Source organism: Pelmatolapia mariae, linkage group LG5 (assembly GCF_036321145.2).
Source record: "Pelmatolapia mariae isolate MD_Pm_ZW linkage group LG5, Pm_UMD_F_2, whole genome shotgun sequence".
Taxonomy (NCBI): Eukaryota; Metazoa; Chordata; class Actinopteri; order Cichliformes; family Cichlidae; genus Pelmatolapia; species Pelmatolapia mariae.
The window spans coordinates 8019060-8041159 of NC_086231.1; the positions used below are offsets into that span (position 1 = coordinate 8019060).

General features: G+C 38.7%; 3 protein-coding genes across 6 annotated transcripts; 2 read left to right on the forward strand and 1 right to left on the reverse strand.

The window, feature by feature from the left end:
- Nucleotides 1-512: 512 nt before the first annotated feature.
- Nucleotides 513-1563, forward strand: tshba (thyroid stimulating hormone subunit beta a). Its single transcript, XM_063472843.1, has 2 exons — nucleotides 513-674; nucleotides 1285-1563. Exons 1-2 carry the CDS (start codon nucleotides 513-515, stop codon nucleotides 1561-1563), a joined length of 441 nt encoding a protein of 146 aa, XP_063328913.1.
- Nucleotides 1564-5817: 4254 nt separating this feature from the next.
- Nucleotides 5818-10961, forward strand: slc25a55a (solute carrier family 25 member 55a). Of its 4 annotated transcripts, none has more exons than XM_063473505.1 (10): nucleotides 5818-5943; nucleotides 6612-6744; nucleotides 6945-7070; nucleotides 7392-7447; nucleotides 8706-8796; nucleotides 8898-9016; nucleotides 9134-9326; nucleotides 9433-9587; nucleotides 9717-9792; nucleotides 9893-10961. In XM_063473505.1, exons 2-10 carry the CDS (start codon nucleotides 6725-6727, stop codon nucleotides 10050-10052), a joined length of 996 nt encoding a protein of 331 aa, XP_063329575.1. In that variant the 5' UTR covers nucleotides 5818-5943; nucleotides 6612-6724; the 3' UTR covers nucleotides 10053-10961. The 4 variants fall into 4 exon arrangements, with proteins under 4 accessions (XP_063329575.1, XP_063329574.1, XP_063329578.1 ...); XM_063473504.1 differs by having other exon boundaries at nucleotides 9131-9326; nucleotides 9893-10960; XM_063473508.1 differs by lacking the exons at nucleotides 5818-5943; nucleotides 6612-6744 and adding an exon at nucleotides 7875-7945 and having other exon boundaries at nucleotides 7015-7070; nucleotides 9131-9326; nucleotides 9893-10960.
- Nucleotides 10962-12296: 1335 nt separating this feature from the next.
- tspan2a (tetraspanin 2a) lies at nucleotides 12297-21216 on the reverse strand. Its single transcript, XM_063472844.1, has 8 exons — nucleotides 20945-21216; nucleotides 18511-18613; nucleotides 14498-14595; nucleotides 13981-14055; nucleotides 13788-13877; nucleotides 13620-13691; nucleotides 13384-13467; nucleotides 12297-13306 (listed from the first exon to the last, which is right to left on the reverse strand). The coding sequence occupies exons 1-8, from the start codon at nucleotides 21011-21013 to the stop codon at nucleotides 13241-13243; spliced, it is 657 nt and encodes a 218-aa protein (XP_063328914.1). The 5' UTR covers nucleotides 21014-21216; the 3' UTR covers nucleotides 12297-13240.
- Nucleotides 21217-22100: the final 884 nt, after the last annotated feature.

The following is a 22100-nucleotide window of genomic DNA, read 5'->3' on the forward strand; positions in this document are numbered from 1 at the left end:
AGTAACAGATTGGCTTGTTTGGTAAAGAAAGTACATCTTGGGTTAAAATTTGAATGGCCCTCTAATAGAAAATGCGTTCTTTAAAGCAGAAAATAAGCTTTTGTGTGTTTTGTGACATCTAGTGTACACTAGCTTAGACTACTTTGCACAGAGCCACATGGCTAATGCACAAACTTTGTTTACCAAGGAAATCATTATTCATGTAATCCACATAATGGACTGAAAATTCAACAGATCGTTTTTTGTCACAGATAGATAACATGCAGTTTATGTAAAGGTAGATTAAGATATGTTTGTATAAATACTGCTTAGCAGAGATGTTTAGACTCAGAGCATCATTAGGCCTGCAAGTGCCCACATCTATCAAGCAGGTGACTCACGCATACAGAGGGTAAGAAAATAATATTCAAGAAACCAAACCTCTGATCTCTCTTGTATGTTGTTGACTGGTCTCTTTACTTTTTCTTCCCAAACAGGACCAAAATAGACTAAGATTGACTGAGACACATAACATGGAGGCTACAGTGTTCAACTGCTGGCTCTTTTTTCTGATGTTTAGCCCTGCTGTTCCCATGTGTTTACCCACTGATTTCACCCTGTATGTGGAAAAGCCAGAATGTGAGTTCTGTGTGGCAATAAACACAACCATCTGCATGGGATTTTGCTACTCGAGGGTATGTATGTCTAATGTTAAAAAAAAGAAAAAAAGTCTACATGTTGTTTTTGTTTATTGAAAACTGGAAGTGCTTAGTAAATAATCGTTTTTCCATATCAAAAATGTTAAACAAAATTATATGACAAGAAATATGAAACAAAATATTAGAAAGAGATATCTAAAAGGTAGTAAGAATATGTCATTTTAGCATATTTTTACATAGTTTTATTTCATTTTATTTTAGCATATTTTTACATAGTTTTATATGCTTTGGATACTTTATTCAGATGTTGGATGGGCTTTACACTGAAACAAAAGCTTACAATTTCCTTTGGGGTTTTAATGTAGTAAATTACTAAGAAAATTTTACAAAAGCTGGCAAAAAAAAAATATCAAAAAAAGGCACTTCATAATTCATCTATTGCAAATATTCGACTACTAACACGCTGAATATTTGGGCATACATAAATACATGTTAAGACAGACTTCTTTTTAGCCAATGTTATCAGACTTTAAGCTAGATAGTCACATAAAAAAAATATTCCTAGCACTTTTTCCCCAATTTTATCTAGACTCTATGTAACCATCATTCGTTTAGTTTGATCTCTGTGCTTATATGTGATAACCAGGACAGCAACATGAGGGATATTCTTGGCCCACGTTTCCTTGTCCAGAGGGGCTGCACCTATGATAAGGTTGAATACCACACTGCTATTCTGCCTGGCTGTCCCATTGAAGCCAACCCTGTCTTCACCTACCCTGTGGCTCTCAGTTGCCACTGCAGTGCATGCAGGACTGACACTGATGAGTGCGCACACAGAGCCAGCATGGATGGAACAAAGTGTACCAAGCCTGTTAGGCGTATCTACCCATATCCTGGCCACAGCAACTATGTTATCCCTTTTTGACTCACATGTTCTTGTTCCCATAATTTCTGTTTTAGTTGTGGAAGTACAGAACATCAATATTCTGAGAAAAGACAAGTGTCATCATTTACTGTCAGATCTGTACTGTCTGTACCTTTCCCAATTGTACCAGCTTTTTAAATTGTGCCTTTGTTAGCCAATATGTCTGTGCTGCAGGTTTGCTTCTAACTTTACAATGAGGGTTGATCCTAGTGCATTTTTCCTGTTTTCAGCATCATTATATATCCATTTGTACTCTCTTGTGAGCGTGACTCTCAGACTTATTGTGCTCGGAAAAGGACAGTCTGATTACAACTGAATTAAAGTCTCTAAATAGCTCTCTGACTAAGCAGTACTTGACTTAATCACATCCTGTGTAAGACTATAGCTTTCTGTTTGCTACACAAGGCCATGACACTCCACAACATCACTGACTATATTTACCTTGATAGTCATTCTGGAAAGCCGCGAACTGTTGACACAACTAAAACTCTGTTTCCAAAAAAGCTATGACAATGTGTAAAATGTCAATAAAAACAATGCGATGATTTAGAAATCATTTAAAGCCTATATTTAACTGAAAACATTCAAAAGAAAGCATAAATGGTAAATGGCCTGTATTTGTATAGCGCTTTACTTAGTCCCTATGGATCCCAAAGCACTTTACACTACATTCAGTCATCCACCCATTCACACACTGGTGATGGCAAGCTACATTGTAGCCACAGCTGCCCTGGGGCACACTGACAGAGGCGAGGCTGCCTGACACTAGCGCCACCGGGCCCTCTGACCACCACCAATAGGCAACGCGTGAAGTGTCTTGCCCAAGGACACAACGACCGAGATTGTCGGAGCTGGGGCTTGAACTGGCAACTTTCCGATTACAAGACGAACTGCCAACTCTTGAGCCACGATCGCCAGAGCATAAGGAATAAGGAAGCTGATGGTGATCACTTTAGGAAACTTCTAATAACTGTTGAGGTTAATTTGTGACACAATTGGGCATGAAAAGTGCATCCCAGATACTCAGACTATTCTAGAAGTAAAAGTGGTGATGGGTTCTTGCTCTGTGAGTCATCAGTATATCTTTCTTTTTCTTAACTGCTTATCCAGTTCAGGCACCATTAATACTCAACGCTCATACAGGTCTTGCAACACCGTCCTAACATGAAATCTTTTTCAGGGTAAGCTGAAACAAAACAAAAAAGTCAAACCAGAGTCTACATATGTTCCAAAAGAACGGTTTAATGAAAGAAGTGACTGGGAGCTAATGTGGTAAGCCTGCAGTCCGGACCATTGACCCACTAAAACCATTTTAATGATTAAACAAAAATATTGTCACCTTTAAAAGATTTGCAAACTTTTGCATTTGGTTTTTATTGAAATTTTATAGAGACAAGGGTTAAATGTCTTGTCCTTGAGGTTGTTAAAAGACGTTACTAGATTTTTTGGAAACAATATAACTAGAAGCCTCAACAAAACCAAATTTAATGTGTGACTCTGTCCACTGTAACTATCAGTTTGATGCAGTGTTTATATGTGTATTTTCCAGTGCACAGTGGGAATTTTGGGGGACAGCTGCAGCTTATTTATAGCTCAGCAATTCAGAGTGTGAGAATGCATGATAAGTCTTTCATGTGGTGCTCTTTGACATTTCTCTTTCATGATCTTATATTCAGTCTTTACATATATAACAGGCTTTCTCTTTTTTCTGACAGCTTCTGTTTAAAATGTCTTTGCACTGATGGAAGTTTTTTTATTGGCTCTGCAGCCCTCACTGATTTTAACACTTTACAACATTTTAAAGAGAAGTGTGTATAACATGAACTACAAAGGAAGTCCTGTGACCTAAAAGCCAACAAAACATCTGATTTAAAGACCTTTAAAGGCTGTTTCTCACTTTTATTCATCAACATAACCCCTTATAAGAAGTTTAACTACACTAATGGTTGACATGATTATGGTGTTTCAAACCTTGGAGTAACCTTGGAGCATTTTGAATTTTGGGGTAAGAACAGGATATGACGCTCTTATCTCTATGAAGGGAAAAGAAGGAAGCGGGACAGGTTTACACAACAATGACACAGGTGTTCTGAGCCACTAGTCGGCTTTGAGCTTGTACAGCTTCTCACAACCTGACACTCTGTTTAACCTTGCAAAAAGTCAGCTGACAAAATGGCGCAGTGTTATCCATTTTGGGATGAGGCATTTCAGTGTCCTGACTTTGTCACTAAATATGAAATATTGTGCTACATATGCTCCCCCCACCCCTCCTAATTTTGATGTGTTGAGAAGGTAAAAATGTTTTTATTACATAGAGTTATTTTTGTTAGTATTAAAATTTGACCAGACATGACTCCAGAATAATCAGTCTGGTATGGCACAATGGTCTGATGTGCTTGGCTGAAAATTTGTAGTGGTGTGTAGTTTGTTGTGTAGTTTTGAAAACCTGAATACCCTAACGGATAAAAGCATGGAATTTGCCTCTGTCAGCATTCCAAAGCAACCAGCTATGTTGTGCACATACCGATTACGCGTTCATTCAGACAAACCATAAAGTTTTGCTTGTGTTGTGTTTATTCAGCTAGATAAAAATGTGAGAACTTTTTGTAGCAATGGAATCACCAGTGGGTCCAGGAAAGTCATTGGTGGTTGGTCTGCTTGTCAAACACTTCAGTTTAGTATAAAATTAGTTTGCAAAGTTTGTAGAATCAGTCACCCTGTTTAGATCAATTTTTAAAACACATTTGTACAGAAATAGGTTTATGTGATGTTGTCTTTTTTTCGTCTTTTTATCTTCATTCAACTGTTTTGAGCATGATGAAAGAAAGTATTATGATTTGTCCTAGTGACCTTTTCCACTGACTTGCTCCTCTATTCTAAATTTACTTCTAGTTCCAAAATGACTTTGTACTTATTCTGTGAAATATCTTTATTCGTGCCATAGATATTACATGTCCCCCTGACTTTGGTGATTCCCTAAGTTTTTCTTTTCTTCTTATAATATAGTTTCACACCACGTTGCCCGTATAAAAGATTGTAGGTTTTCTATATGACAGGTTCTCAGAAAAATTATTTTTTATTTGTTTCAATAAAGCTAATATGTCTGATTGAACTTCACATTTTTTAACAACACTGAGTGACCAGATGATCATCACTAGGGCATGTTGTTACAAGTTATTACAGTGAACAGTGAGCAGAGAAGACATGACTATATGGTGATTATGAAAGAGACAATCGGGCATGTGTTCACACCTTTAAAGCCTCTAGATCTTTCACTCCGGAATTTTCCAAATTATGTGGTTAAAAAATACATTGTAAAAACCTGAAGCCTTGTCTGTAGAATGCACTGTTCTGACTAAAACCGGGAAACATTCCTTTGAGTAATTTGATATGCTGTCTTGTGTTTCTCATTTAAACTTTAAGGCCACGTTTATTTTACCATAAAGAACAACTTTTATGACTATAATATGGGTTTAATGATGAAGATACCTTTTCTTCGTCAGTAAATTATCACTCTGTATCAGATTCATGCAGCTGGACACAGTCAGACCTGCTCATCACAGCATGTTCAACCAATTCTACAACTGATAAGAGAATTGGTTTTCCCACCCACAGCTATCTTGCTGAAAGGAAGTAAAGAGAAAATCCTGACCGTGAGTGGCAATAGTAGAAAATAGAAAGCAGAATTTATAAATATTTCAGTGCATGAGCTTTTACAAACAATTCATTATATATATATATATATATTTGAACTAATGATGCATCTTGATCTGCTCAGCAGAAAACAGTGGCTAATTGTGATAAAATAAAAGCAAGTTCAGTCATTTAAAGAAGCGCCGTAGTTGCCCCTGGGTGGTAGAATAGAGTAGAATCGAATCGAATAACACCATTAACAGTCGGACAGCACATTTCACAAATCTCAAAGCCATGACGATTTTAATAGGATTAATCCAGTTTTAACTTGAGATTATTCTGAGACATGGGGAAGGACTTCTTTACTAAGAATGGGGTAATCTCTCCCAACAAAGACCAGTTTTAAATTAATCTAACAGTGAGGTTTTGTTTCTGAAAAACTGAATGTTTAAACTTGACGAACAATAGCTTCTTTCTTTTTGGGCTTAAGCAGTGTAAAGCTGTAATTGGTGAAACAGCTAATGATTGATGGACCTACCTTCCAATCAAAATAAAGTAACAATATAGAAACTTATGATTGGCTTTAAGTCAAGCGGCAATCAGATAAGCGCCACCCCCTTAAAAAAAGCCAGTGGAAAATTCCAGCTACCCTCAGCTATATTAGCGCTTCAACTAGCGGAAGAGACAGAAGTGCTGACTATTCGCTCGAAACAATCAAACAAGGACTACTGCGAGATCATTTATTTGGTAAGTTGAGCCGTAATAATCTATATTCAATTAGTTTAGAAATGGTTTTAAATTCACTGCTTGGCTCTTTACTCCAGTTTATTCGTTATTTCTCATAATGTTGATGAATGAATGGGCGTCTCAATGACAGTAGCCTTCAAAAGCCACTTTCTTTATGTGGAACTGAAAACAATGCGGTAGTCAATATCTTTTTTCCCCAAAGCGTGTATTATAAATAGTATAAACTCCATTGGCCAGTGCAGTTTTTTTTAATTATATTTTTTAATGCAATTAAAATGCTCGGTAGAGGGATATATTTGCATGGAAACGCCATCTCGTTGATTTGCATAGATATTATCCCTCGTAACTCACATTAATACAAAGTATCTATATTTTATGCCTCGGCCTGCAGAAAGAGTTACTAGAAATTCAGCAGTAGCCGCCAGATTTGAATCTTAACTTTATGAAAGATGGTTACGCCCATATATGGAGTGCTGGTATGTGAGCTTAAACACGCCCACGGGTTGCACTACTCATAGTGCAAGTATAGCACATCCGCTGCATCATGGTCTTGTGACTGTGCGGCACATAGATAACCTAAAGTCCCTCGTGGGTGGGATAAGCTTCTCTGTAAGGTCTGTGACTACTTGGAAACCTACTTAGTAACTCCCTTTGCTTTCTCTGTCTAGGACTCTACTCATTCACCTCACGGAAGAACACCTGAACCTACATCACCTGATTTTTGCTTTTACTTTTTCATACATCTTCCTTTGTCACTCTTTCAAAGCTTTATCACTTTATCATGTCTCAGCAGCAGATCAGGTAAGCTTCATGCATTATTTTATTCAGTGTATATGTTTCATGTAATTGTAAACTGATTATCTGTGGAGTATACCTTTTAGCCTTCTAAACAGTGTATAATCATAGTCTGTCTTTCAAAATTATAAGAATAAACACAGCATCATTAAAGTTGTGACATTATTTATTTACTTATTTATTTTTATTTTGCTGTCTCTCTTTAGCCTCCCAGCCAAACTCATTAATGGCGGCATTGCTGGCATTGTTGGGGTTACTTGTGTCTTCCCCATTGACTTGGCAAAGACCAGGTTGCAGAATCAGAGACGAGGTCAGCAGGTCTACAAAAGCATGTGAGTATTTCTGCTTAATGTTGACTTAAGCAACACACAGCCCCTAGGTATTATACCTACCACGCCCTGGTGTAAGTCAGTGCTATTCATACTGATCTCACAATGACAGCTGTGCATTGAATTGTAATGACTATGTAGGTTTTAAGAAATTTCTCTCCAGTGAGGTCATTTTACTCACTTTGCATGGCTTTATAGAGTGGAAATTTACTGAACTGCGTTCTCTTGTAACACTTAAATTTCCTTAGTCCACCCCCTGTTGCCTCAATGAACTACTGGCGTGTTTTGTCACACCGGTAATATTTACCTTGCTTTCTTCTGTAGGATGGACTGCCTTGTCAAGACAGTTCGATCAGAGGGATACTTTGGAATGTACAGAGGTAAGGCTTGTACATATCTGAATATTAAGAAGCAGTAGGATAGCAGAGGTAGAAGTTCTCCAAGAGGATTAAATATAGGAGAGGGTAAGCTCTCTGTTGTGAGGTTAACATTGATAAGGTTACCACTGGCCACACTTGTTGTCTTAACAAGTACTGAGAGACTGCATTTTAGCTGTGTTTGGATGCTTTATATATCTCATAGTCCAGTTGTAAAGGAGAAGTTGTCAAATTTGGTCTCATGCAAATTATTACATTCACTGTAGTATAGTATGTAATATTGTACTTGTTAAAAGAGAGCACATACTTTCATTATTAGTGTATCACTTAGAAAAGGAAACAAAGTCTGCAAAGAAATTGGAGACCTTTTAGTTTGGGTCTCTGTCTGTGTGAGGAATGTTTGTTTGCATCTGTGTTTTTCATATTACAGACTTGGGTCCCCCTGGGATATTGAAGGCTAGCCGATAAGGCGCAGCCACGCTGGAGGCAAATCATTAAATGGTTCTTACAATATTGCTCTATTTAAAACTCTAGGCTCAAGTTTTTGTTTTGCCATCTATTTGTTCTGTAATTTGACTTGTCAGTAACTACTTTGCTGTCTTCTTGCTGTCCTGTCAACTTTTGGATTATTGTTGTTTTCTGGACTATGAATTGTGTCTTTGCAGACTTTGGTTGAGCTTGCAAACAAATCTGTGGTGAACTAAAGATTATTATCATTATTTATTTTTTTTTTTTCCATCTTCAGTCCCACAGAACATTTAAGTTTGCTCAAAGTCTTCACACGCATAGTCAAGGATTCAGTCTGTCCTTTTTCTAACGTTTATTTATTTTATCTGTCATCACTAACCTACTCACTGACATGCAGCCTGTCACTAAGATATATTTCCTTTCTTGAAGTCTTCTCTACACAGTGTTCCTTGTTGTCACACCCTGACTGTTTATTTCATAGATTTCGTGTTTGCATCTTCCTCTGGATCTTCATTGCCCTATTGTTCCTTATGTTGTCTTGTTATGCTTGTTTCTCATTTTCCTCCTGATATTTTGTTTACTTTTTTTTGTTTTTAATTGACATAATCCCCCTTCACAATTATTACTTAAGCTCAATTAAGCTGAGTATATGTCTTGTCTGTGTTTAAATTAACTGTACATTTAACTCTTTACATTCTGATGTTGTAATGATAGTGGCGGGGTATGTTTTTGTACATGTGCTTAATGGAAAACTGGATTCTGTCTTCAGTGCTAACTATTTTTTTTTCCTCAGGTGCTGCTGTAAATCTGACCTTGGTTACCCCTGAGAAGGCAATCAAGCTGGCTGCCAATGACTTCTTCCGGCACCACCTTGCCAAAGACGGGTAAGCATACTCTGTGAGAGGATCTTCTTGGAAATGGGCAGTATTTATTTATTTATTATTTTTAAAGGTGGTTTACTTAAAACATGTCTCACTATTAACAGAAAGGGGCTGACAGTGTTCAAAGAGATGCTGGCAGGCTGTGGTGCAGGCATGTGCCAGGTCATTGTTACTACCCCCATGGAAATGCTCAAGATACAACTACAGGATGCAGGCAGACTTGGTAAGAAACATGCAAAGCCCTTTTTAAATGCATCAGTGTCAGTAATTTACATTTATAGGTGTCTTCCTCATTTATAATTGTATATCTTATGTGTTTTGTTTTTTTTTTGTACAGCAGCCCAACAACAGAAACCAGTCATGATGACTCCCACAAAGCTTGTGGTCACTAATGCTGTGCTCAGTCGCTCTTACAATTCTGGCATGGTCATTTCTGCACCAAGAGCTGTGTCGGCTACACAGATTGCAAAAGAACTCGTCCAGACGCAGGGCATCCAGGGGCTCTACAAAGGTCTCGGGGCCACACTGATGAGGTAAATCACCTCTACCGTCCCGATGAGAAGTTGTGTGTGAACCTGACAGGGCAGTTGAACTTCGCCAGGATTTTAGTCTGAGAATGTTTTGTTTACTTTCTTCCAGAGATGTCCCCTTTTCTATTGTTTACTTCCCATTGTTTGCTAATCTGAATCGCCTGGGCAAACCAAGTCCTGAGGCGTCGTCACCCTTCTATTGGGCCTTCCTCTCAGGCTGTGCTGCAGGATCCACTGCTGCGGTGGCTGTTAACCCCTGTGATGGTGAGCTCCTCCCCCGCCCCCCTCAGCTGGATCATCCAGTTGTCTCCTGTTGAGTATTCTTAGCAACACTGGAATTTTAACAATCCCTCCACCCACTCTCTCTCCCCCTCTCTCCCTCTCTCCTTCTAGTGGTGAAGACCAGACTGCAGTCATTGAACAAGGGGGCTAGTGAGGAGACTTACAGTGGAGTGGTGGATTGTGTAAGGTATGACAGTGAATCATTTTTACAGTTGCGTAAATTGCACGTCTTTTTTTCTTTTCCTTCCTTCATGTGTATGAATAAACTTGTTCCTCTGTTTTGACAGTAAAATAATGCAGAAGGAGGGGCCCTCAGCATTCCTGAAAGGTGCCGGCTGCCGGGCTCTGGTCATCGCACCTCTGTTTGGCATTGTACAGGTTATGTACTTTGTTGGTGTTGGTGAATACATCCTTGACAACTCACCCCTGCGCCTCTTAGGACCATGAGACCATATCATCTTGCTGACTAGCTATCCATGGGACCTGGTAGAAGACTTAGCTGCTACATGTATTCAGTTTACAGCAAGAAAAACAAGTAGAAAGACCTATGATTTCACTATCTTTACGGTCAGAACGTGGTGTTGCACTTAAACCCTTTTGTTACTTGTTCAGTAGGCTGAAGCCAGTGTTTGCGCTTGAAGCTGTTAGCTTTACTGCATTGGGGCCTCTCTTGACCCTAAACAGTTGTTTTGTTTCCCTCTGTGAGGGAAGGGAGCTTGCTCCAAAGAGACAGACCTTTTCTTTCTTTCTTTTTTTTTTTCTTGATCACGACTTTTCTATTCTTTTTTTTAAACTTGTATTTGAGGTTATTTAAAGTAGTTTGTTATGAGAGTTTGTAGTACTTTCTTTGTTTTTTTTCCTTCTTTGCTGTCTCATGTTGCTGAGCCTTAATCTAGAAACAAAAGTCTGAAAGTGATTCACAGGGCCCAGTTTACACAACTTGCTGGAAAGGCTTTTTTTGTGAACTGCTTTGTGTACATGTTTACTTTAACTAATCATGAACCTTCCTAATGAAATGGGGACCATACGGCTTACCAAACCATAAGCTGTGTCCTACACTTGACATTAGTGCTGTACTTGGTTAGTGCTATGTGAACTATCATCTGTCATAAACTTGAGATGCAATCATGCACATTTTATGTTTGTCTACGTACACACACACACACTTGTTATATTTCATCTGAAATGTTACCCAGAAGGTCCTTTGTGATTCATGCCTTAACAAAGCAGTTTGAAATGTATTTTTGATTCTGCAAGGCAAAATTGACAGAATATAAGCATTATTACAGTTACTGTGAGCTTATTTTTAAAAAAGGAAAAAAAGACTGTTACATACCAATGATTGTAATGGCTTTTTGTACTTGTGTATATTAATAAAAAAATCTGAAGTACCCAGTCTGTACTGATTGACTAAATACTGAAGGCTATGAAGGTATTCTGAATAACTGCAGTAGTTAAGAACTATTGCTTTATGATATATTCATTAATATAAACATACTACATTCGATTTTTCTAAATGTTCCTTTACGAAGAGTTTGTTCGACTCTGGACTCCTGCTGACATCAGTGAATACTGATTTCTTTAGTAAGGCCATCTCATGCACACACCCAATCAGAAGAAAGTTGACTTGTTTCAGAGTGAATGAACTGAGGGGGTGTACCAAGGCTCACCATAAACGTTGTATTATACAAATCAAATATCTGGAGTCCCAGATGCTGAAAATGAGAAGAACTAGTCCCTTGTTTTTAGTCAAATGACAGCCACATATTGCAGCACACAGCGCTATTTTCTTCTCTACACATTTGTATCATGCAATGCAGATGCAGTTATTTTTGAAAAAAGGCTGACTGAATCTGATCCACACATTTAGGAAGCTTTACTACCAGGAGGGCATCAAATCATGGTTGAGCGAGTTCACATACTGAGGTGAATGATTTAGTCCACACTAACTAACGGCGGATCTCAGCAGAACAAGTGAAATCAAAACAATGTTGAGTCTCATTTTTCATATAAGAAAGTTTTTAAAGATACTAAGTGGATTAAGCAAAAAAACCCAAAAAAAAACTATTGATAAAAGCGGGTTAAAGAGGTACATTAGCCTGCTGAAGTATAAATTTAAAAACCTGTACAAGTGTAAAGTCCACAGTGGGGTCAATTTCGAGCTGGTGGGCTGTGGACATGAGGTTTGGGCTTAAAGTGGTTTTCAAAGGTACTACATTTTTAACACCTGCTGTCTTGCAAAAGACAGTTTCAGTTGGCGAAGTTGAAGTCAGTGTAATATTTCACTTTGACGGTTCATTATTGTCTTTGAAAATTGTAAAACATGCCTTGGTGTGGTGGAATTCCCCACTTCTCTGTATGAGCAAGTACTAAGCAGGCCTTGTGTAGAGACAGTTTGTCCAAATCCCATGACACTTGATATTTTCTATAAACTTGATTTATAGACTATACTACCATCACTAGTATTTTCAGTAAATAGTATTATCAGTCAACATCCTTTAACTCTTGCCCTGTATGTGACTGAAATTTGTCATCCGTGGACCTAAGCAGAACATTGCTGACATGTTCAGGAACTTCACTAACCACAAATTACAATGAAGTTCTGCTCAGCTTGTTCCACTTTACAAGAAGCACACATGTGATTCACCTCAGAGGACAGAAGCTGGAAACATCTAAATAAAAGCACCCAATGTTTTTATTACGGTTAACAGTATGACAAACTATATTATTCTATAATTCACATCTTATTGGCACACCAACAAAATTTACATCCACAATAATTCACACAAAATGCAAACTAGCTCACTGTTACATCCCAAACATGCTCCAGAAGAGGTCAGCACATAGCATTATTTAGCTGTCAGATGAATTTGGAGATTTACAACGCCACAGTTTATCATGAGACCATCCTAACCCTTTGGCTTCATATCATGTCTACACTTCAGCTATTGTGCTTTACGGTAGAAATACTTGAAAGTGGTGACAGGAAGCAAGCACTGGTGCAGTGTACATATTCAAATCACAAGATATAGGCAAACAGTCCAGTAGTAATAGGCTTGATCGTAACTAAATAAATAGGCACATGACGGAATTTTACTCTGCAAATTTACTCTGCAAAGGTAGGCTAGTCCTCAAAACGCTAAAGCACACGAAGTGGAAATAAGGATCCATATTTACAGCAATACTCCCCAGTCACAACATTCCTGTGTCAAAGAAGGCTTCGTGTGCTGTGTTGCATCTACAACTGCAGCACTTTGGCCTTTGCGGAGCACCGGCAGTCTAACAAAGATATGTTAAAAGTGAGGAATGTCACAGAGTAGAGCTAAAAGCAAAGCATGTGTTATGGAAAAGAAGAGGGAAATAAATTTCAGTGCTGGTGGACTCAAGAAGAAGGTGTGACGTTAACGATCCAGCGTATCGTGTTGAATGTGGTCCGTGGATAAGTGGGAGCATTGAGATTTGCTGTTCTCTCTTTGTGATACTCGGAGGCCCTCCCCACCGCACTTGTTTGGACTAAGAGAAGTGACTGTGAAATGTAACTTTGGTGTTTCCCTTCTCATGCAGACAAGTTGATTATGAAGGGCTGTATAACCATATGATCAGGCGACGGTTGGGGGGGGGGGTCAGCTCACCAATTATATAACCTCCCTGCTGTTTCTGATGGCACAACACAGGACCATACTGAAGATCATTCCTATAATCTGAAATCACAGACACATATTGTGGTTACCTGAGGAACATCGGTCACAATTAATTAAAAAACTCAAACTTTTCTCACCATGACTCCTGCAATACCAATCCCTATGTATCCAATGATATACAGCTTTTCATCGAAGAAGTCTGTTATTGCAGTCAGGCAGTCCTAATATCAAGCAAAAATAACAAGAAACATTCATATTGATCATTATGCACACAACAAAGTAGGTTCATCATAGCAAATAGTGCTTGATTTTAAAATGGTGTTTTACTGCCCTCATGTGACTATGAAGTGTCCCTGCAGGCAGAGGGGTTTACCTTGACGTCTTCTGGGAAGTCTGCACACACCTCACCGTTTGGCTCCAATGTGGAAACTCCACAACAGTTCAGCTGCAAATATAAAAAGAAGTAAGAACAAAACAAAACACAACATGATTTTAATGGTATTGATTGCAACCCTGAACATGATGGCGAAGTTTTACTCACAGCTTTATAATAAGTCGTTACTATTGCAGTTCCATTTGGACTAGAGTCGAGGGTGGAGCTACTGTAAAACTTTTGGACTTCTTCAGAAATCTGTTATTAAAAGAAGAAAAAAAAAAGGTTGTTAGTTATGGGATTTAAAAAAAAAAGGAGAATAATTTTTGTTATTTTGTATTTAATCATCAAATAACTCCACCTGTTCCTTGTTTAAGAATCCAAACACACCAGCAGTGACTTCTGCTCCAAAGATTATCACAAGGCAAGCAAAGAACTGCAGAACAGAAACAAGGACTATTATCGCCCTCTAGTGGGAGTCATCCACACAAGCGCAACACAAAAACTAATCAGTGATTGATTCATTTATTGGGGAACAACAGTTGGCCAAACAATCTTGGGGGCTGTTCCTGGTGATTTCTTCTGAAATTCCTTAGAAAGAAATGTATAATTCTGCTCTTTTATACAAATGGAGAAAACAAGGGCCTTGTTGTTTAAAAAAAAAAGAGAGATTACGCTAAACTAAAGTTAATATTTGTCTATTATTCATTTGTTATTAGACAGCCTAATTCTATACATCTTTGCGATCATTCATCAGAAGCATACACATCAAGCTATTTCAGTGTTAGTACCAATTTAACGGTACTATCAATTTAAGCCTCATGGAAACAAATATAAAAATAATACAAATGCAATGAGAGGTGACGCTTTGAACCCACCAATGCAAGAAGACACTGAGACTCACGAATGGCCCCAAAACAACCTAAGAACCCCACGACCATCATCAACGCACCGGCACCAAGAAGGATGTACACGGCTGAGGAGAGAGACCAGACGATAGATCAGTGCATTTAAAATGAAAAAAATGGAAAATTAATGTTTTGTGTTTTATAAACAAGAAGATTGTGAAAGACATATGAGAAGCATCTGATCATGGTGTTCTCAGTATCACATGGCTGCAGTTTATAGTTTCCACTGAGGGTGGCAGCGTGATGCAATGGTTGCCTTTGCTGGAGCAGAATTTATAAAAGGATTGTTTGTGTTGTGTTTGTAGGTGGAAGCATCTTCGGTAGCAGAACATCTCTGAATAGACTCACACAATTCAGTCTATTTATTAGGCTACTTTAAACAATGAATTTGAAGTTTTTCATGATCTGAAACATAGAATCTCTGGCACAAATGAATTATGTTCTTAACGTTACATTATAGCATCTCTGATCACTTGAAAAAAGGTGGGTTGAACAAAACACAGTTCTGGACTCTTTCCTGCTCTGGACAGCTACAGAAATAGCTTGAAGTCCTGTCCGTATATAGAGTAGCTGTCTAAGGCATAGGCAGAGTCTGTTCAAAATCATAATCAAATTTGAAAGAAAACTAATAGGCCTAGAGAGCCCACTGAGAAACAATGCTTCTAATTGACTCTTTTGATGCATTAGTAGGGTTTCCAGTTACTTAGACTTTGTCCATTCATGCTCCTGCAGGGTGAAGAAGCACACAGATGCCATCTGTCCTCCAAAATCTAATTTTCAGAGGGCTTGATTGCTGCAGATTTCAACTGCGTCTGCCACCATCTATGCTCTCCTCAAGCCTGAGTGACGTCACCCTCTCGGTCTACTCCCCTGCTCCTAGTCCTTGCTACTGAGCCCCCTCACACTGTAACTATACACCAAGCAGGTCCCTTAGGTCCATGCTAAGGGCCTAATCGGTGACACAGGCAGCAACCACTGCAGCAATTTAATTAATCCACATGGGGCAAATGCAAGCTGTTGTTTTCTTGCTGTGCGACAAAAGGGAAGGTAAAGACGAGGCGAATACACTGCTGAGCTGAAGGGATCTAGAGGGATACAGAGCTTCAAAGAAAGTTGTCTGGGTAAGCAATGGAAAATATAATGGACCATGAAAGCTTTCAATTTATATACAATTGTCTACACAGAAGTGATCTCAGCTGCTCATTTTTTTTCCAACACTTATACACTGACTTTAATATCTGCTCTTTGCGCTTTACTTATTAAATCCAGAGGTATCTACCATCTACCAGACACCTGCCAAGTGCACTTCCTGCTTCACGTATCTTTTAGAAATACAACTTATTGAGTATAAACATCTGTAACATCTCTCAGATCCCCATCTCTATCTTATATACACATGTAATGGCTGTTTACACACTAGAGAGTAACAAAGGTGATAGAATGGAAAGTGAAACCCTCAGAGAGAATGCTGCCACTTTGCCTTATTATGGTATCACTCTGTTTAGTCTCATTGCTAGAAGTGGGAGCAACAGTCAGTTGTTTTGCCCAGGAAGCTTATAACGTTTGGCTGCAAAGGCACAAAGTGATCCTCTGCAGAACCCAAGTGTTTCCAGTTAAATGCCGGATTTATGGGCTTGTGTTGTCCATTTGCAGAAAGAGCAATTGTGGGAATTCAGCCCATGCAGAGGCTATGGAGGTGCACTTGTATGTATTTCTCCGAAAGACAACAGTTAGTTTGATGACACTGAAGGGAACTGTGGAATTCACCACAAATAGGTAAACATAGCAAAAAACAAAACAAAACCCCCCCCCAAAAAACAAAACAAAAAAACCCCAAAACCCACACACAAGTAATTCAGACTGTGGCTTGGTCAGCTTTCTGCTTGACTTCACTACAAAGAAATTCCTTGTATGCTATAACCTCAGTTTTTTCTAGAACAGAGACTAAGCTTAAGGGAAAACACTACAGAGTGCAGCCCGCATTGCTGGTTTATGTGGACTACCAACAAACTATCTTGGCGCCATCTTAACACAGCCACAAACATCTGCATTAGAAGGCAGGAGAAGTAGCAGATTTATATGATGGAGACATGAGTTTTGGGTTTGTGAGCCCACTAGTATTAGAGGATCCCTACTGATGATACAGTAACAACTGATATCAGGCATACAATTGGCTCATAACTGGCTGACAACTAGACCTGCCATCAGCATACTCCTCTACCCAGTTTGTGAAGCATGTTTGTCTCGTACAGTAGCCAGAAAAACAAGATTTCCAGATCACACCCACCCTCTGAGATTTTTTTCCACACAGTTACAAATTAGTCACAGCATCTCGTTTTAGAGGTGGCAATAACAAACTCTCTGTCTAGCTCTCTCCTTTCCTTCTGAAGCCTTCCAGGGTTTCTGCCAGTTTTTTAATCAGCTATTTTACCTCCAAAATATTGATCAGATCAACATATGCTCCAGTTTTAACTGCACTCCAAATGTTCTTTAATCAAGAAAATCTAATTCACATTACATTTGATTTGCTAAACCTAAAGTGAGAAATATAATCACTGCAAATGGGAAAGTGAGGAGGGGACGGTAAAGAACAGTGGGACAGAGAATTTGATTAAAATGACTCATAATGATGCAACACAGTAACAGAGAAATTCCAGGATATTTGCATATCAAATAAAACCAAGCTGGAAAAAAGTTACCTCATCTGGAGTACACTGCATCAACAGATGACTTAAGTAACATGGTACTTTTTATTTTCTACTGTATCTTGAAATGTTTTAGGTTGTAATCTTGGCAATATGATCATAATTATAATCGAAAACACTGCCTTTGGTTGCCCTGTGTTGCTTCCCCCTCCCCTCTTCTTTGCTCTAATTTCATTTTTCACTAGGTTTGCAAGCAGGATATAGTCTTCTGTCACTGGCCCCACCCAACCTGCTACTCATGTCCTGAGAGAGGCAGCCAGTTCCACGAAGGCAAAGCAGAGAGCTGATGAAGTGAAGTCACCATTTTAGGTCATGGCTTAAACGGGAGTAACAAGAATAGGCTTCATTCTAATCATCAGCTCCCACACACTGTCAGAGAGAAGGCCTATTGTATGGAGTGCTGAACACTAGCTGTTTGTCTTGTCTACTGTATGTTTTAATAATCTACTGTGTGAACTTTGCAAAGACACTCTTATACGATATTTCAGCAAACAGACAGAGCTGTTCATTAATCAGCTAAAGGCTCTTGGGCATCGTTTGTACATTTTTCTGACTGGTCGTTTTTATGTTATTTCAGTCGAATCAAGACCAAATAAGCATTTATGTCAATATTTGAATTTCTTCGTATCCCACGAACAGGAGAATTGCCACTAATGGAAAGTTTCAATCAGTTTATCACATTTCACTTCCTCTGTGCGCATACTTTAGCCACTTCCAAAGTGAAAGTGAAGAATTGAGGGCTTCAAATGACAAATTCCTTTAAACAGGCCTAGTAACTGTGGGCATGTTTTAACTAACGTGTTTTATTAAACAACTTTCCTTGTGGTTTGTGCAAAGAAGTAAAACATCTCGATGCGCTGAAGATAAAATGTGGCTGTTAAATGTCAAGCAGTACTTGAAGGGTTCTTCATACTTGTAAGGGATAACAGTACCAGACATTCGGTCTCATCCGCATGTGTACACGTGTATTTACTTCTCCGTATGTGTGATTTTTTAGAGCATCTTTAAAATGTTACACATTGAACGTTTATTTAATGTGGATAAACATGTAGGGATGTAACATCTCATTTTCAAGGGGGTCCATGTAATCAAGATGGTGTAATCAAGATCCATCAAGATGGTGAACTGCTGAGAAGAAATGAATACGAATAATTGGATCCATTTTAGATTTTAGTTTTTTTTATGTGATGAGATCAGATTTAAATCATCCACATATATGTTTTATTCTGCAGAGGATGAGACAAGCATATGTATGAGGCTATAGAATCTCTGACATACCTATGAAGAAGGTGTAGGGGGCGCCATCGCCTGTCAGGAGGTCCACTGTGTTTGGGTCAAACCTAAGCCACAGTCCCACCGCCAGCACCAACAAGCCAGACACCTGGGGATTGATAAATTATAAAATCAAAATTATTTGTGACTTTATAGTTCTGCTGGATTCAATGACTGGTAAGTGGCAGTTCTTCTGTTTGTGCCGAAAAAATTTCACATGAGCACTTTCATGTTTTCTTTTAGTCTTTAATTATCATGAGGTAGTTACAATTCTCCAGGTGATGCTAAAGTGGCTAATGATACTCCCAGGCTTTTTTCCCCTCCTTCTATTTAACAACTTTCAGAATGTTGATGCTTCACCTCTCAAGAGACTGAGGACTTTTCAAAGAAAACCAACTGGGGGGGGGGAGACAAAAAAAAGTATCTATGCTGAGTAGCATCTTTCCTCTCCAGGAGAGCTTGACTTACCATAACACATTTGATTGAAACCAGGTTTTACTCTGAGAAAATGAATCCCTTTGACCTCCTACATAACATTATTTAATTTAAACATCCAAAAACAAAGCCAGAAAGAATAAAGGACAAATGTGGATTAAGGGTAAAAGATATTGTCTATGTCATAGTTATATATTAATCCTAACCATGTTTCTTATATGTTCTTTCAGGACAAGTGTCACATGTAATATGCAGATGAAAAAAAATTCAGCTTCAAAATTTTGTAAAAGCATGGAATCCCACAGTTCTATGAACAAGCAGCACATCTTCAGTAACACTCTGAGATCCTTTTCCTGACTTGCTCTTCAGATTCACCCAAACTAAAGAGTGGAAGTGTCTTCTGTTAGTGAGGTACTCTGACAATAAAATGATTGAAAATAAGGCCACGCTGCAACAACAGCCCATGCATCCTCATGGCCCATCAAAGTACCACATTTGAACACAAGAATTAGCATCAGAATCAGCGGTCCATCTCCCATGGTGCATTTCAGCCACAGGCTGTGCCAGCCTCACAGTGCCTGGGTGATGTAACTCACACTGGCATTGGCTGCTTGTTGGCTCTGCACCCCAAAATGACAGCGTACTGTACGCCCCTTTTGGCTACAACCACAACAGCTCTGCTTTCAGTCCCAAAACTGCCGAACAAAGAGGCTGCTGTCACTTTGGATGACACAAGTGATCGTCTTACAGAGCACAAATGAGTCAATGCAGCCAGTTAAACTCACACTGTATCATTTAGCAGTAAAATATTGAGTATCTTTTGCAAGAGACAATAATGAAAACGAAACAAGAGTAAACCCAAACAGGCTCTTTGTTAATGACCTAATAAATGTATCTATTTATCTAAACACATCACTGATTGAAAATGATAATAATTAAACAAGGGGGGGTTTCTTGCAGCCTCAAGTAGGGGCAGGAGTTTTCCTTGATGTTGCACTCTAAAACAGTGGTTCCCAAACTCAGGGTTGATAAGTTTATGAGATACATTTGTGGGGTGAACAGAACAGAAAACAAAAAAGGCAAACCTAAAACCTTATTGGAATACTTATATTCTTTGATTCACACAGAATAATTAAAATAAAAGAATACAAAAAGAATGACTCTTGATCCAATGTTTAAGGTTGCATACTACAGTCTACATGCAAACTGACAAAATATTAGAAGCTTAAAAGTACTTCTCTAACACATTTAGCCTTCTAAACACCAAGAAAAAAAACCTTTTGTCATATGAGAAGTCATTGGCAGAAAATCGAAAGTGAATCTGAGTCACAGGGAATCTTATCTGAGCAGCACTGCAGACCAAAACAAAAACCTTTCATTATGTTCCCCAAATAGATTAACCCTGCATGTAAAAAAAAGCACCCTTCACACTCCTGCAGCAGGAAAGTCACACCTCAACGTCAAATCATGAACTGGAATCTGTGTTGGAAAAGTAGCTCTGATGTATTTGTTGCAGCATGTACTTGGTGCAACAATAAATCATGACCAACTCTAAAGCAGCAGCCACTAATGAACGCAGATGAAAAGAAGACTCTGGATTATATAACTGAGGTTTGGTTTGAGAATTTTGGGAAACAGTGTGGAGTCAGAGGGAGACGGTGTGAACAGAGCAGGTGCATTGAGGCGGTCTGCCAGACAACATTAACTCCTAACTCTGTACGGAATAACAAAGGCTGCTGTATTTAAAAGCCATACCAAATAATATCAATAGACGGACTTTCAGCCTTCAGGACGTTGAACGTGTAAACAAGGCTGAGAACAAACAGGTTTTTCACAAGGCAACGAAACTCCACAGTCGCTTCAAAATAAACCGAATCAATTTCACCTCCTAAAGAGAAAACAACAAAACAGATAAATAACCATAAAAACAACGAAAACGGTGATCCGGCTTTTTCAGACAGAAACAACGTTAATTCTTGGCAAACCGCTGCCGAAGCGGACTTACCCAGAAGATGATGTTGAAAGCGAAAAGCAGATATTTCACACATTTCATCCCACCCTGCACTTTGCTCATGATGCCACCTGATTTGTCGGAGTCTCCGATCTATTGCGCGATTCCTTCTTATTTTGCAGCGTCTTTCAGCTGGACATCAACCCATGCAATGAAGACCTGCGCCGTTACACCATCCAGACATGAAACATGCGCACAAGTGCTGCTGCACGCCGTCTGCACACGCCCATAAGCGTTCGCGAGTGCTGAGGTACCCAAGGTGGGGTTCAGGGACGATCTGGGATCCCTGAGAGAGACACCAAGAGGTCTGCCAGCGAGAGCAGAGAGAGGGGTTCATTTTTGTGTTCGGCACCAATGATTTGGGTTTAAAATAAATAAATAAATAAATAAATAAATGAGGGGAAAGCCGGTGGTATGGGTTAACCAGCATTGTTATGAAGATAATATTTCTTACAACATGGTTGATCATATTTTTTGCAAGTAAAAATAATTATTTTGTAATCATGACTGAATACCAAATTACACAACAATACAGTATAACTGGTGAAACAAAAACATCTGTTTGCAGTCTTTATTTTAAGTTCTACTTTGAAGTGAATATGGTAGATTTAAACTTCAGGTTAGTAAAGTCTTGAGGAGCTACTGTACATCTTGGCATAGTCTTGCATTACATGAAAATTATATCAGTGTGACAGTATGACACTTTGGATTCCATTACTTATGTGTGTGACCTTTACATTAGACGTTGGACAAGAATTTATCATGGAGACACTTTTAACATTGTCCTCTGCCAGACACTGATATCCCTGTTTGTGTGAAAATAGCTTCTTGTGTGCACCTACAACACAGTGACCTGATAGTTAAAATAAGATCAGCAGAGACATAGCCAGGATTTTGGAGATGTTATTATCTAATCTCTTATGTAGACCTGTTGTTCTTGTTAGGGCGGCATATTACAAAAAGTTTGGCGAATAAACATGTCTCCATAACTTCTAATGACAAAAAGAATAAGACATGTTTGAAAATGGGCAATAGTTTCGACTTTAAATTAGGTAAAAATGTAGCAGGTGCACAGTCTATAAATAGAATAATTAAGCTTTGTAATTTTAAAAGCTATGTCCAGTATGTAATCTTTCCCCACATGACTAGT

Coding starts and splice junctions, on each gene's coding strand:
- tshba (XM_063472843.1), top strand. CDS start 513: ATGGAGGCTACAGTGTTCAACTGCTGGCTCTTTTTTCTGATGTTTAGC. Junction 675..1,284: donor TGGGATTTTGCTACTCGAGG/GTATGTATGTCT, acceptor TGTGATAACCAG/GACAGCAACATGAGGGATAT.
- slc25a55a (XM_063473504.1), top strand. CDS start 6,725: ATGTCTCAGCAGCAGATCAG. Junction 9,017..9,130: donor ACAGGATGCAGGCAGACTTG/GTAAGAAACATG, acceptor TTTTTTGTACAG/CAGCCCAACAACAGAAACCA. Junction 9,327..9,432: donor CTCGGGGCCACACTGATGAG/GTAAATCACCTC, acceptor ACTTTCTTCCAG/AGATGTCCCCTTTTCTATTG.
- tspan2a (XM_063472844.1), bottom strand. CDS start 21,013: ATGAGCAAAGTGCAGGGTGGGATGAAATGTGTGAAATATCTGCTTTTC. Junction 13,692..13,787: donor TAACGACTTATTATAAAGCT/GTGAGTAAAACT, acceptor TTATATTTGCAG/CTGAACTGTTGTGGAGTTTC. Junction 13,468..13,619: donor ACTTCCCAGAAGACGTCAAG/GTAAACCCCTCT, acceptor GCTTGATATTAG/GACTGCCTGACTGCAATAAC.